General features: G+C 37.5%; 2 protein-coding genes across 2 annotated transcripts; one reads left to right on the forward strand and one right to left on the reverse strand.

Annotated features, from left to right (window-relative positions):
* Positions 1-400: 400 nt before the first annotated feature.
* Positions 401-11,472, reverse strand: LOC106905368 (uncharacterized). Its single transcript, XM_014970169.2, has 12 exons — positions 10,553-11,472; positions 8,911-9,150; positions 8,672-8,789; positions 7,728-7,880; positions 7,417-7,611; positions 6,268-6,341; positions 5,928-6,125; positions 5,479-5,616; positions 5,306-5,395; positions 5,055-5,198; positions 3,261-4,980; positions 401-1,661 (listed from the first exon to the last, which is right to left on the reverse strand). Exons 2-11 carry the CDS (start codon positions 9,148-9,150, stop codon positions 4,852-4,854), a joined length of 1,479 nt encoding a protein of 492 aa, XP_014825655.2. The 5' UTR covers positions 10,553-11,472; the 3' UTR covers positions 401-1,661; positions 3,261-4,851.
* Positions 11,473-11,563: 91 nt separating this feature from the next.
* Positions 11,564-14,827, forward strand: cunh3orf38 (chromosome unknown C3orf38 homolog). The gene is made up of 4 exons (XM_014970171.2): positions 11,564-11,817; positions 12,023-12,198; positions 13,677-13,885; positions 13,961-14,827. Exons 1-4 carry the CDS (start codon positions 11,691-11,693, stop codon positions 14,322-14,324), a joined length of 876 nt encoding a protein of 291 aa, XP_014825657.1. The 5' UTR covers positions 11,564-11,690; the 3' UTR covers positions 14,325-14,827.
* Positions 14,828-15,785: the final 958 nt, after the last annotated feature.

The following is a 15,785-nucleotide window of genomic DNA, read 5'->3' on the forward strand; positions in this document are numbered from 1 at the left end:
ACCACAACTAGCAAAACCAGCGTGGGGCAGCCTTCCTTCAGCAGGCTGGCTGGCAGTGTGCAGCGGCATATTATGCAGGAGGAGCATTGTGTCAGTCTATCCTAAATACAGCTGGAGAACATGCGGACACATTTTCTGGAATCTCGTTCAAATGACAAAAGAGTAGAACAATTTTCTTGGTACTAGTAAACAGCAAGGTTAAAATTTAAAAGCCTAAAACGTGAAATTTAATTTCAAGAATGTAAAAAAGCAGGAAAACATAGTGGTGCATCAGCAGAAGATCTGAGAAATTGTTACCTTTAACCAATCATTGGATGCATAAATATTAAATCACAAAACTTTTTTTTTTTCAATTATTACATTCACCTCAGAGTAAATTATATAAAATGAAAAAGTCAGATAACATTTATAAATAGATTTTTAATTCAGCATTGCATATTTACTGTTTAACATATTGCTTGATTTTTAACCCCCCAGAAAGGGTATGGAAGAATTTTTTTTTTTTTTTACATTGGGATCATTTATTAAAAAGATTTTTTGCATTACATTGTCCTGGTAAATGAGGTACTTTAAAGATTTACAAAAAAAAACCCCATCAATACAAGGAAAAACACACATTGTCTTATTTTCTTTGCAAACATTTTCTTCTGCTTTGTAAGCAGCCTGTAACCTCAGTCACCTGATTACAGAGCAAGCCAGAGATCCTCTTTGTCCCTCTAGGCTTCCTGCTCTGTTTCATTTATTGAACTGAATTCTCAAACATGATCTATCCATCAGCATGATGATGACCCGTGCTGACGGGTAATGACTGGTTCAATGCGAGATCAGATCAACACAATTCAGTTTCAGACCCTTCAGGGTGAGTTGACAGGCATTGAACAAAGCAGAGACAAGCAGTTCCGCTGCAGGCCAACATTCAAGGTTAGAGGGGTTTCCGTTATCCCATGCAATAAAGGCATTCCAGATTTATAACATGCAAAAATAACCATTTTCTTTGGGTGTGCATAATGTTATTAAAAAAAATAAAAATCAATTATTCTCTGTATTGCAGACAAAACAAGCCAGTTTAAAATCTTCAACACAAGAAGCATTCATTGCACTGAAAATAAAGAGCCCAGATACAGTTTGAGCTTTGGTCTACCTGAGGAAAATTAAATGAAGGAATAAATTGTATCAGAAAACTTAACGTACGTAGAGTTGTGTTCAAAATAAATAGCCCAGCGTCACCAACCAAATTGATCACTGCGTTTGGAAGAAAGCCGATTTCTCCATGGAAAATTATTTACCAGTGGGCGAAGTGAAGTAATAAAAATAAACAGATTCTGCAATCATGACAAACATCCTGCTGATTCATTGTAAGTGAAAAAGTAATTGAAAAGATTGTGAAGTTTAATCAATAAAAGAATGCAAACAACTGGGCTTTATTTAGGGACAAGGGCAGCACAGTGATATTATTTAATTCATACAGTAAATATCAGACTTAAGACATAAAAATGTAATTTTGTCCTTTCTGTTGACTGACACACCTTTGTGTTTTTGGTTATGTTTTTTTTTTTTTAATACAATGTGAAGTATCTTCAATGCATTTGTGTGCATTGAATAAAAATATTCTCAGAATTTTAAACTTTACCTTTTTGAAGATGCTATTATTTTGAACACAACTGTACAGGTGCTGGTCATAAAATTAGAATATTGTGATAAAGTTCATTATTTTCCATAATGTCATGATAAAAATTAAATTGTCATATATTTTAGATTCATTGCACACCAACTGAAATATTTCAGGTCTTTTATTGTTTTAATTTTGATGATTTTGGCAAACAGCTCATGAAAACCCAAAATCCCTGTCTCAAAAAATTAGAATATTATGAAAAGGTTCTCTGAACGAGCAATAAAAATAATCATCTGAATCAACAAAGTAACTCTAAACACCTGAAAAAGATTCCTGAGGCCTTTAAAAACTCCCAGCCTGGTTCGTTACTCAAAACCGCAATCATGGGTCAGACTGCTGACCTGACTGCTGTCCAGAAGGCCATCACTGACATCCTCAAGCAAGAGGGTGAGAAACAGAAAGAAATTTCTGAACGAATCGGCTGTTTGCAGAGTGTTATATCAAGGCACCTCAGTGGGAAGTCAGTAGGAAGGAAAAAGTGTGGCAGAAAACGCTGCACAACGAGAAGAGGTGACCGGACCCTGAGGAAGATTGTGGAGAAGGGCCGATTCCAGACCTTGGGGGAAGCAGTGGACTGAGTCTGGAGTAGAAACATCCAGAGCCACTGTGCACAGGCGTGTGCAGGAAATGGGCTACAGGTGCCGCATTCCCCAGGTCAAAGGTCAAGCCACTTTTGAACCAGAAACAGCGGCAGAAGCGCCTGACCTGGGCTACAGAGAAGCAGCACTTTGGACCACTGTTGTTCAGTGGTCCAAAGTACTTTTTTCGGATGAAAGCAAACTTTGCATGTCATTCGGAAATCAAAGTGCCAGACTCTGGAGGAAGACTGGGGAGAAGGAAATGCCAAAATGCCAGAAGTCCAGTGTCAAGTACCCACAGTCAGTGATGGTCTGGGTGCCATGTCAGCTGCTGGTGTTGGTCCACTGGGTTTTATCAAGGGCAGGATCAATGCAGCAGCTATCAGAAGATTTTGGAGCACTTCATGCTTCCATCTGCTGAAAAGCTTTATGGAGATGAAGATTTAATTTGGTCTGGAATCGGCCCTTCTCCACAATCTTCCTCAGGGTCCGGTCACCTCTTCTCGTTGTGCAGCGTTTTCTGCCACACTTTTTCCTTCCTACTGACTTCCCACTGAGGTGCCTTGATATAACACTCTGCAAACAGCCGATTCGTTCAGAAATTTCTTTCTGTTTCTCACCCTCTTGCTTGAGGATGTCAGTGATGGCCTTCTGGACAGCAGTCAGGTCAGCAGTCTGACCCATGATTGCGGTTTTGAGTAACGAACCAGGCTGGGAGTTTTTAAAGGCCTCAGGAATCTTTTTCAGGTGTTTAGAGTTACTTTGTTGATTCAGATGATTATTTTTATTGCTCGTTCAGAGAACCTTTTCATAATATTCTAATTTTTTGAGACAGGGATTTTGGGTTTTCATGAGCTGTTTGCCAAAATCATCAAAATTAAAACAATAAAAGACCTGAAATATTTCAGTTGGTGTGCAATGAATCTAAAATATATGACAATTTAATTTTTATCATGACATTATGGAAAATAATGAACTTTATCACAATATTCTAATTTTATGACCAGCACCTGTATATGCATCCAATTGCAAAATAATTATAACAAAGTGGAAAAAAAAAAAACAAGAGGGAAAAAACAAACAAACATTATACGGTGGGTAAAAATTACATTAAATGCCGGGATTGCAATTTTGTAGAATAAATACCTAAATAAGTTAAATCACTGAAAATAAATCTAAAATGCACACATTAAATTAAAGTACAAACACATCTCATTAAGTAATGAAAATTTCTTGGTGAGATTATACTGACTTTGCCTTCGTTTCAGCAAAAATTTACAGAAAAAAACAGCTAAACGTTTCCGTGTAGGACAACACTGAATCATCTGTGGAAAAATAGTAAACATGTCTCAACCGCGTAGAAAGTTAGCAATCCGCATGCAAAGTGTCAGAGTGCATTCCAACTTTTTTTTTTTACTAAAGTTTTGTCACTTTAGTTAAAAAAAAAAAAAATAGTAGCTCTTTTACAATTTTCAACGGAAGACCTGGATCAAGGGGAAGGTCATCAAGGCATGTATGAGGATAAGAAGAAGAAACTTATGTTGTGTTCAACTCGCTGCTTAAGTCGGATCTGGGAATAACGTTACACTACATCTGAGTGTGCTCTATCTATCCGGAAAGTCCAGTGAAGAAGAGTGATTTGCTAATTGTTAAGATGCTAGCTTCCATCAGCAGCACAAGCTAATAACATCACAAGCATTCACAGTAAAAGGAGATTCCTGCTACTTTGACATTGTGTGGTGGCAGCCGTTTTCTAGTTTGAACTGGGAGATACTTCGGAGAGCTTCTATTTGGTTTTCCAAACATTGAATTTTGAAATTCTAACTTTTGATTAATGATTGAACGAACCGGTACTTCCGGAAACAGGTATATAAAAAAAAAAAAACATTTTGCTGCAAGTCAACTGATCAAAAAACTGACAGCAGCATCTGACATAGTTCATAAATCAAGTTGTTAAAAGCAAGTCTAAAAATACTGGTATCCTTCATTTGATACACACATTAGAATCGGTATTAAAAGTATTAACTTCTTTTACTCTTGAGATATCTGGCATTAAAATGCAGAACAAGGTTTGATCAATTTAAATCTGCTACATTTAAAACATAACCTCTGCAAATATAAAGATTGTTGCTGGATATGGCTTGTCGATTTGAATTAAATGGACCACACGATGAATGTGGAAAGTGTTAGACTGGACTCATCGTAGCTGTAATATTTTACTCCTGAGTTGCTGATGCAGACAGGTAACACTTGTTCTAACAGTAAGCTAGTAAAATAAAATGTGTATCGTGCTATTTAAGCTAAGAATGAACCTGCTGGAGTACAAAGGATTGAGTCTGCAAATTTTTAGTTAGCCCACACATTCTAATGTGCTACATAAAATTATATGACATCTATAATCAAGGGTGAGAACTATCGGTAAAACCCTCAAGCAAGAACACGGGTTCTATGTAAGTACGCATCAGATGTGCAGTGCAAACGTGTCCTTATAGCTAAAATGTTAGCATCTTATTTTGGTGCAAACTTCCATCCCCGGTGGATTCAAGCACGCACAGCTGAGCAGACAAAATGAGAAGCCGTAAAACCACAGAGTGGGGACGCTCAGTGGGCACTGTTGGAGCTCCAGTCGTAAGGGAGGAAGCTGACTTTAGTTTTCCCAGCAGAAAGGACATCCTGCAGGCTGGTCTTCTTTGGAGAGTCACCCATATGATCCAGCACCCACTTCAGCAGCTGTAAGAGAAGGTGAACGTGAAAAAAAAAAAAAACAAAAACAGAAGATGTGTCTGTAAAGCATTTAAATGTACCTTTTCATCTGTGCCTCCAAAGTCAGCCTTATACCACTTAAATATCTGACTAAGACACACTTCGTTTTTGCCAGAATCAACCGTACAGGCATCGTCGTTCTCCAGAAAGGCTTCGGCCGCGGTGAGGAGCTGGCTGTCTATGTCCTGTGTTCGGATCAGAAATGTTTCCTTTTACTGCCAGCATCGTTCCGCAGAACGAATACAGATCACTGCACGCTGTAGGACCCTAGCAAGAGCTGACATCTATGTACCTGAGGTGTGTAGGTTTTAATCGGGGGGCAGCCCTTTGCACCACAGTTCAAAGCAAAGTGAATCAGGGGCTCAGCATCTGGAAGCGCCACCTAGTGGATGACAGAAGGAGTGCTATTTAGTTACACTGATGAAGCTAAGAAACTGGCTTTTGATGGTGAGTGAGTGTGGAGACCTGCAGTCGAGGATCCGTTTTGGAGAAGGGCTTTCGGAGCTGTGCAATCCCCTTTCTGTTCCCTCGAAGGACGCCATTTTCAATGTCTTGTAAAGTGAAGACTTCACCTCCAATAAGGTAGCTAACATAGTTGAAAAACTACAAAACAGAAGCAAATTAATTTACACTTGCATCAAATATAAGGAAATGTGAAAATGTGATATCATGTGAAAATAGCCAAATACAACATTTGTGTATCTAAGGAAAAATGTAAAATGTAAACATTACATATAGTGTAGAGAGTGGAAAAGCCTGACATGCTGATGCTTCAAAAAAAACAAACAAAAAAAAAAAACAGTGCATTGTGTGTAGTGGGAAGGAACTAGCAAAGCCCAGCATGAATAAACACTGCATAAAGAAAATCTATATAGCAGTAGAGCTTTTGAGGCACATCTTCTTTGTAATCCTACTTTGTATCTCTGCCACATGTTGGTAGGGGCCCCCAGGCGCAGGTAGCCATGGATAACTAAGGCGTTATAGATGTTGATGAAGAAGGCTAGCTTCTCCTCCCGGCTCAGTGAGAGCAACTCCACCCTCTGGAGCTGAATGGCCAGCTCACAGTAACGTTCAAATGCTGGGTCCACAGACATCCCTTTATAATCCACACACTGTAGAAGCAAGAGCAACACAGAGGACAAATGCAATTTTTTTGGAAAAAAAAAAAAAAAAAAAAAAAAAATATATATATATATATATAAACAGGAAATGTAAAGAAATGAAACATATACACTAGAGCACTGAGAACATTACCTTGCCATCAGCAGAGAGATGCTCCGAGAACAACTTCAGAATCAACTCTCGTAAAAGCAACGAAAGCTCAGCAGCTGGAAGGCAGAAAGAACGAGACTGTTCAAATGTACTGTATACTAGATGTAAAGTTAGCAACTGTTTTGATGGAAACATTCAAAAAATATGCACTGCAAAAACTTTTTTTAATTTTACTTAAACTGTAGCATAACAAAAAAGTTCACTGTATAGAGGATAAACTTCATGTTTCACAAAAACTTGCAATTGGTGTCGTGCGAGGCTTTGTGTGGCACAAATTAGATTATTAGAAAATAAAACATCCAACACCATGAGTATGAACTTTTCTGTGCAGAACATTAAAAGACACTCATTGGTTAAACACGCAACAGTCAAATACATGAATAAATACAAAGCAGCACAGAAACCAAAACAATGTATGGCACCACCACCAGCAAAATTATGATTTATTAAAAAAATAGGATTAATGCAAACATATCATTTTTCAATCATTGAGCAAGCAGAGCAAATACACAAGACAGAGGTTTGAAAAGACTTCTGTTTGATGTGTAAATGTGGATAATCCTCCTTCTTTTCTTGTTAGACTTCAAACTAATACCTCTGTCAAACATCCTGCAGCTGATTTGTGTTTCTAAATCATAAGTCTTTAGCATAAAATAACTGAATCAGTCAAAATATTAAGTGAAAAGCCTGATCAGTGTATCATACTCATAATAAGTGTACTGTTTATACAGTTTCAACAACTCGAGTTGTTAGTGCCTGTTACTTTTTCTGTTGTGGTAATTTTGCTAAAACCTCTTACAGCTGGGTTTTAATTGAGTGACAGAATATAAATTTGTTCCACAGCTGCGCATATTTTGAGGTGCTTCATGAAAAACACCTCACAGCTGACTAACTGACTCATTTCTCCGGCAAGTCGATATTAGATGTGTCAGTAACCCTTGCTTTAACTTTCACCATCCCAAACATACAATGCATAGCACACAAACCTAAATGAACCCAAAAGGATCACACACCAAAGCCAGCAGCAAAAGACAAAGCATTAGAGAAAGTTGAGAGTTAGTCATCTGAATCTGCACCAACTCAGAAAGCAAAGCGTGTATGCCTGGATCCCGGTCATCTCTCCTGACCTACCCTGTTTCGGAGCATAGGCGGCTGTCTGTCCTCCATTCAGAGGTGAATGAAGGTCATCTTCCAGCAGCCTGTATAGTGTGTCCATGGTTTCTTTTCCTTCTCCAAAACACCCATCCTTCTCTCCCCTCCTTCCCACACTGACCATGAACTTCTTCTGCAGCAGTGCCTGGCCCGTATTACAGGCCTCGGCCCTGTCTAGCACAGACATGTCCACGGTGAAGAGCTTGACAGAGCTTGACTTAAACAAGTGTTTCGACTTGAAGTTCGTCGTTTTCATGTTGCGCGTCAGAAATCTCTGTTGCCCAACTTACCCATGCCCTCTTTTGTTTGCAGCCAGTCAACCAGCTGAACGCCTGAGAAGCTGTTTTTGTATAAGGTCAGCCCCCTCCTCTGAGTGCCAATCACACCAGCATGCTTCAGGTCCTCAACCAAGTCTGCAAACTCATCTCTCTCACCTCTGAGTTCTGTGAATAGCAACATCCCAAAGCCACTTACAAACACACAGAAACAGATGTCTGAAGCTATACATTACAAGGAGTGAAGGCTCCTGTGTCAGGTGGAAAACACATCATCAGAATTTGTCGAATTTATTGTGTTTTTGGTTTAAAAAAAAAAAAAAAACTTAGATGACAAAGAGAAATTCAAAAAAGCAATTTCATAAAATGCAATAGCATAGTAATTAGGAATGCAAACTTAAATCCCAAAGGAAGGAAGCTTCATTTATCTGAGTAACGTTGCTGGTGGCGCCATGATGAAAATACTATTTACACTGTCGGCTACCTAATTCAAAGATTTAAATGACTCCCCTACAGCAGCCAGGTGCTGCAGGCCTCATTTATAGGATCAAATATCCTGTGTCACCGCTAACAAGCACAGCCGAGTCTGGCCTCGAAAAAAAAGCCCTCACACAAACACTGCTGCTGTTACGTAAAAATACCACCATGTCCTTCCCATCAGTTCGCGCTATTTCATAACTACTGACTGATGTAGACTCATCCTCAAACAGAGGTGACTCAGCAAAATCTGTTTCCTGAGACAGTTATCCATTTGCTATTACAAACCTGACACAGATTTTGGTACTTAACTTATTCCTTACAGTTCTGAAAAAATATGAAAGCATTGTGTATCAATATGTCAACACACCAAGCATTAAAGGAAAAATTAAGGAAAAAAAAAAACAGTATTGGAACAGAATGCTGTTTTGGTTAAACAATAATCCCAAAAACACCAAATATATTCATAGTAAATTGCTTACGTCCATCAATTTCCCCATCTGGAGCCTCAAATGGATTGCTTTCCGGTAACGGTGGAGCATTTGCTGAAAGAGGCTCTTCTTTAACCAGAGTCACCAGTCTTTGAAGCTCCTCAGTAGCCTGTGATTGTAAAACACAACAAGTGACCCATGACCTTATGTATGTTCTTCCTTCAAAAAAAAGAGCAATTCTCGGGATCATAGAATTAGATCTAGACTCAATAGATGTCTGTTCTACTTACCAGTTTTTGGAGATCGTCGTTACCCCCAACATGGACGCTATTAAAGAAGATTTGAGGTACTGTGCTGCGTCCTGTAAGCTCCTTCAGTTTCACTCTTAGCTCTGAATGAAGGCCAACATCCACTTCACATACTGGTACGCCCAAAGACCTGAGGGTAGCTTTAGCCTGTACACAATGTGGACATCCCTGGATAGAGTATACCGTTACACGGCCAAGAGCACTGCTCTTAAAACCCTCCATCTGCAGCAGAAATAAGAAGATTTAAATGTATCAAATCAGTGCAAAGGTACTTTTATCTTACTTATATTTTATAGTTGAACTACACTGAGTAAGATAGGACAACACAAGAGGTGTTCATCTTTAAATGACTAAGGGTCTCTTTATATACGTCACATACTGCATACACATCTGGTCCTAAATACATTACAATCTTTGGTTTAGGAAGGTGGATTCATAATCCTTAATCCTATATAATCTCCTTGAAGCTTTGTTCTCTGCATGCTATCTACAGTGCCTGGAAAAAGCATGCTACACAATATTTTTGTAAGAGTTTTCCACATTACAAGCAAAAACTTCAAAGCATTTTATTTATTTATGTTTTTGTTTTTTTGCATGTGTGTTAAATAGACCACAAAAAGCAGCATTCTGATCTGGATGGAAATTGAAATATAGATTTTCAACAGTTTTTTGAGCATATAAATTCAGCTCCCAAATCAATACTTTGTGAAACCATCTTTTCCTGCTATGACAGCAGTAAGGCTTTTGTAGTATGTCTCTAGCGGCTTTATTTCTTTGCAAAACAGCTCAACTCCCACCAGCTTCCTGTATTTGCTCAAGAAAAGAAACCAGCATGATGCTGCCACCACTTTTTATTGTGGCTACAGAGCGTTAATATGGCCACCTGTCCAATTCAGCTCGAAAAACGTTCTCGCTTCCATCACTGTACGAAGCTGTGTAATACAGGGCATGGTGTTTACCACGCTAGTGCGTCAAAGGTAATTTGCTCAACCTGTGTACAGATGTGCAATATCCTGTGTGAGACATAGGCAAGCCGATGAATAATTTACTAACTTATTTAATGGATAACAAAACAGGACAGACTCCTACGCAAAGAACGGTTTCTGACAAATCATTGACAAGGTTTTTACTCCCTATTTTTGGACATCTCTGTGTGGAAAACATGTCACAAAGTTATTTTTAGGTTCATTGTTACTTAAACTAACAAAAGTTGAACGCAGGCTCTTTATGATGATTCGACTGTGTAAATGGGGTCCGATGTCCAGTACTGAACCACTACCAAACGCATGTTCTCAAAACGTTTTCTTTTTTTTTTTGGAATGTAAGTTTTTATGCAACAACACTGACCGCTAACTCTCTAATGACCGAGCTTTAAATAAAATAAACAGTTTATCTAGAAATAACAGATGAAAACATATCTTATATTCAAATAAAACGCGCCTTTAAATTAAATTCCCTAAATGCTGTTTACATTGCGGCAACGTTAGCATATAACCTGCTAAATCAGCAGATACAAAATGAAAATGTTAGTTCCGATCATTGTATATAAATATTTTCTTATTGCAGAGTTAAATTATTGAATAACAAGCGTATGACTTATTAGTTAACGATAGAAGTACATTACCTTTCTTGGTTTCCCTGCTATGGTCAACACAGAAGTATGATATAAAATTGCACAATTAATCCGTATTAAACAACGTTAGCTAAACCACACTAAATAATAAGTATTTGCAGCATAAAACTAAGACGCTTTCTTCCTGCCCTGACGGCGCATCGCCCTTTCCGCAGGCTTTTTGCTTGCTAGTTCCCGAGCAGACGCCGCATTGGCTTCATTGCCAAGTGAAAACAGTACGTCGGCGTGTTCGCCATATTACGAGTGGCGAGTGGCATGTTCTCACAAATAACCAATATAATCATGGAAAAAAAGGCGACGTTTTCGTTCAACTTTTGCTGACAGAAGTCAATAATAATAATAATAATAATAATAATAATAATAATAATAATAATAATAATAATAATAATAATAAGTTTTTAATGGAAAATGAAATACAAAAAAGATATCCCCAATGTCACCAAGATCTTGTCTTACTATCCGATACTCTTTAAATCTAAAAAAAAAAAAAAAAAAAAAAAAGTGACACTCACAATATGGCAACGGTTCCAAAACGGACCGGACGTTCCAGATTTGTCCTTCCTCATTTCGCCTGTCTTTTGATGATACCTTAAAATGCTCATTGTAAATTTGGAATTTTTGTACTTTTCCTTTTACGTTTGACCACGATTGTCAGGGCACGGCATCAATATGATATAATTTACTTTGCAGTCATATAAATTAGTTAGGCCTAATATAAGGTTCCAAATTTCTTGTCATAACGCCTATATATGTTAAATTTGAAAAGAACACACACTATTAAGATGGGAAATGCTAAAATTTCGACAAGCAAAAAGGAACACAAATTATCCTTCATGACGCATTTACTTGAACTCGGATTCCTACTGCAGTCTTTTGAAAAACAACACGGTACAGCAATCATGTATACACAACAGGGATTCGTATGAACACGTGAAGCAAAATTTGAAGTAATAATTACACCGGGGGTATAAACATAGGACAAAATTAACTAAAAAACAAAAAACACCAGCACTACAATAAAAATATTTGTTATGGTAGGAACAGTTACGCATAGGTAAATGTTTCTGTACGGACGCATTTCCAAGCAGTGCACATAAGGGCGAAAAGCCCAAAATTTTGTTTTGTGATCATGTCTGGGCTTTCAGAAACGGAGCGTGTTGGCTTTAAAAAGATATTGAGCTCGATGACAGATGTCGACTTAAGGTCACTTAGTGACACGGTTACAAATAAGATGATTGTCGTGGAAAATGTGACAGGTAAGACTTCAGTCTAAAAAGGAATACTCTTGCTCGATTATTCCTAAATCTCTTCAAAATTTTAACAATGATCTTAAAAATGTCACAAACTTGGATAATCATTGTATACATTTACCTAAAACACCAGCATGCGAAAACATCAGAGAAAACAAAAACATACATTTTTATTTGCTGTTTGTTTACACATTTTTAATTTTTCATACAGAGGCTATGGAAACAATTCTGAGTTTCTCCAAAAGTGCAGAGGAGCTTCTCAGACGGAGAAAGGTTCACCGTGACCTCATATTTAAATACCTCGTCAAAGAAGGGGTGACAATGCCGCCAACCAGCGAGAAACACCAGCTGGTGAAGAGGACGCTGGAGCTGTGGTCGTCAGTAACGGTAGGGCAGGGTATGCTAACCTGTTCCCATGGTTATACAGTCGTAGTTTAATGAATGATATTTAAAACATTACGCTATTTTTGCACCTAAAACGGTTAGGAAAAGCTCTGACACGTTTGAAATAATTTGCAATTTGAGTTTTTAATTAATTTATGGTCAGTTTTGATAGTGCATTAAATTTCAACTTATCTACTTGTTGCTACTTGTCAGCTGCTTGAAACAACCATACAACACTTTTCTCTGGCTTTCGGAACAGACAAAATCATTATATTGGAAAGTCTTTTAATTGTTCACATAGTTCTACTTTATTTATTTCAGATCCAGTAGGTTGATTTCATCACAGACACACTTAAGCTTACTGTATTTATTTTAACAAGAGAAAAAGTGAAATTGGAAGCTAATATCAGTCCAGCACCTTGTGCTCCACAGTTACAAACTGGGGGAAAAAAAAGGAAAAGGAGATGAGTTGAGTGTGATTGTATAGTGGTATTTCACACAAATTCACAATAATCTATATAAATAGTCTTTAATGTAAATAGCGGATATACATGTTTAGAAAAGTAAAGTAAACACACACAAGCATTCAAAGACCATCACACGTTGTATCAAAAAAAATTAAAACATATCTAACAAGAGAAAAAATCAAATTGGTGGTTAACATCAGTCCAACAGCTTCTGCACCTAGTCATTACATAAAATACAATAATAATAATAATAATAATAATGAAACTAAGCACACTTCAGAGCAACTTAACAGTTGTAAAACAAAGCACAACTACAATGAACAACATAAATTCTAACAGCAAAAAAACATACAAAACATGACAAAATTACACATGAAACCCTGTATATATATTACATTGATTTAAAATGCATAATAAAATGTAATACTGGTGAAGAAAACGCAGAGCTGATCCTAATACATACCACAGTTACAGACAGGAACCGAAGAAGGAGGTGAGCTGACCGTTACTGGTTGCTATGGTAACCGCCAATTGTCAAGAGTAACATAACTTAACACAGCAGTAAAAGTCAAGAGTCAAAATAAGTTGCTGACTAAGCAAAATTTATTTAAAGAATGAATACCTAAACCAATTTTGGCAAACTTCACATCTATAATGTTTTAAAAAAAACCCTGTTACATTTAAACTGATGAACAAACTAAATGACAACTTTGAGAAAAAAAAGTGTCTGAAGTGTGTATAGTTCTATTTTAAACATTGATCTCTTGCTACATGCTATACCAATTGTGACCTTTGAAATATATAATCCTAATATTTCTTATCGTATATTAATTTAAATTTTATAATTAGACACTTTGATTCCTGTTTTGTCTAAAGAAATCCCTATAGTCGCAAATTTTATTGTTTTTTTTTTATTATTATTTTATTTTGAATGTCTCTTTTACAGAAAGACAGTTGAAATATGTATTTCTGCATAAAGTGTGATGTTTGACTAAAATCTGTTACTCATTAAAGGTGGATGAAGCCAAGCAGCAACAGCCCACAACATCTGATTCCAATGACATAAAAACCACGGTTGGCTTTGATCCACTGATCCTGGGACAGCAGTTCTGCCAGTGGTTCTTCCAGATCTTGAACAGTCAGAATCCATCACTGGGCCAACAGCCTCAAGACTGGGGGCCACAGCATTTCTGGCCAGATGTGAAACTACGGCTTCTTTCCAGGTAGGAATATTAAACCAACGGGGAGGAAAAAAAGATGTCGGTTTTTAAGGAAATTGATTACCGTGTGTTTTTCAGAGCTACGACTGAGCAGATGGAGGAATTCCAAGGGGCTGAAGTGGTCAGCCTTCGTCTCTTGGCCCTGACCAGTGGAGAGCGCCTTGTCTTCAGTCCCAACCTGGACCCTCACGGCCTCAGGGCAGTGGCCTCCCCCCATGGCTTGGTTCTGGTGGGCGTGGCTGGGACCATCCACAGAGACCAGTTCTGCCTTGGGATCTTTGAGCAGATATTCGGCCTCATCCGCTCACCCCTGAATGAAAACAGCTGGAAGATAAAGTTCATCAATCTAAAGATCAGAGGACAGGACGGCATTGAAGGGACAGAGGTAGCAGCTCCTGCTTTAAACTACAACTCCAGTGAACTGCAGCTTCTTTGCAGCTGATGGCAGTCATCATAACACTGGATATCTTTTATGCTATTTTACCCAGGGATGTTTTACTTGATTAGGCATGCGTACATTAATACACAATTAGCTGAGTTGCCTGAACAGATCCTGATACTGAATTGGGGTTGGGGGAGAGGAACGTTTTGCTCAGTTAATGCAAATTGAGGCATGACAAATTTTTACATTTCCTTAACAGTTCTTCTTTGCTTTTACAAATGCAGCAATTCTGTTGGTCTCCGGCTCGAAGCTTTTACTGAGTAAATGTTGCTGCAAAGTTGTTCTCTGACAGCCTGTGCCTTATTTAATATATTCTGTGGATGCACTCCTGAATATACCTTTGTAAATATGTAATATATAAGAGAGAGTTGACTTGTGTACATTTATACTGTAATTAGAAGTAAGTCCTACAAATTGGATTATTATTTTGTCTCAATGACATTGCAATCCCCGCCAAAACTGATTACAATGTAATAAAACTTTTTGTTGCTTTCTTTTGATGAGTAAGGTTATCCAATGATTATTGATCTTGTGTTGGGCATACATATTAACAGAAATAAATTAAGTGGACTAATGCAAAGGACTGTAGTAGGTGAGCCAGATATGTAGGCAAGTTTTAAAATATATTCAACAAATATTTCTCTCTAAAGCATCTTTGAGGAATCACATTCTTTACCAAAGTGTTATTTTAATATGTTTTTTTATTATTATTATGTTATTTCTGTAACAGGTACAAGACTTATTGTTGAGGTACTTTTTAGAGCAACCATTTGCAATAGATGGCCGATAAAATTCAGAATAGAAACCTGTGAGGACCAGAGCAGAGTTTCTCCTTCAGCCTGAAAAAGAAAAGTAAACATATTCATGTGTTAGACTGGCCTAGATCTAAATACAGCTGATATTTTTTCTTCCTAAGGAAGGAAAATTGTTGTTTTACATATGGTTTCTGCTCAAGTTATTGCACTTAAGACATTTTGTAAAAAAAAAAATAATAATAACTATGTGAATAATTTTCCATCACCAGATGTGCAAAGCTGTTAGAAACATGCCTCAAAATATTTGCAGCTACAATTGCAGCCAAAGGTGAGTTTACAAGCATAAATCAGCAGGCTAAATACAACTGCAAAAACATTGGTTTTCAATCCATGTGAAATATTTATCGAATTCGCAGCAACGTGATACGTTGCATTATTCTGCCACAAAGTGTTGCGGTGAAATATGCAAATATGTAAAATGTTTGCGGTTGTATTGTAATGGAAAAAATGTTTAACAGTTCAGAGTTTTTCAATAAAGTTGTAAGAGACTACATAAAGAAGGGGAACTTTAAAACTGGAAGATAAGCTAACTGACAGTGTCTGTCTTTGACCTTCATGATGCTTCAGGTTACGTGTTTTGCTAATTTTTCAATGAATACAGCAGAGCTCTGACTTCTAGTAGACACCAGCACCTACTGAAGTAAAC

Source organism: Poecilia mexicana, unplaced genomic scaffold (genome assembly GCF_051168715.1).
Source record: "Poecilia mexicana isolate PSO_F unplaced genomic scaffold, ASM5116871v1 scaffold_2, whole genome shotgun sequence".
Taxonomy (NCBI): domain Eukaryota; kingdom Metazoa; phylum Chordata; class Actinopteri; order Cyprinodontiformes; family Poeciliidae; genus Poecilia; species Poecilia mexicana.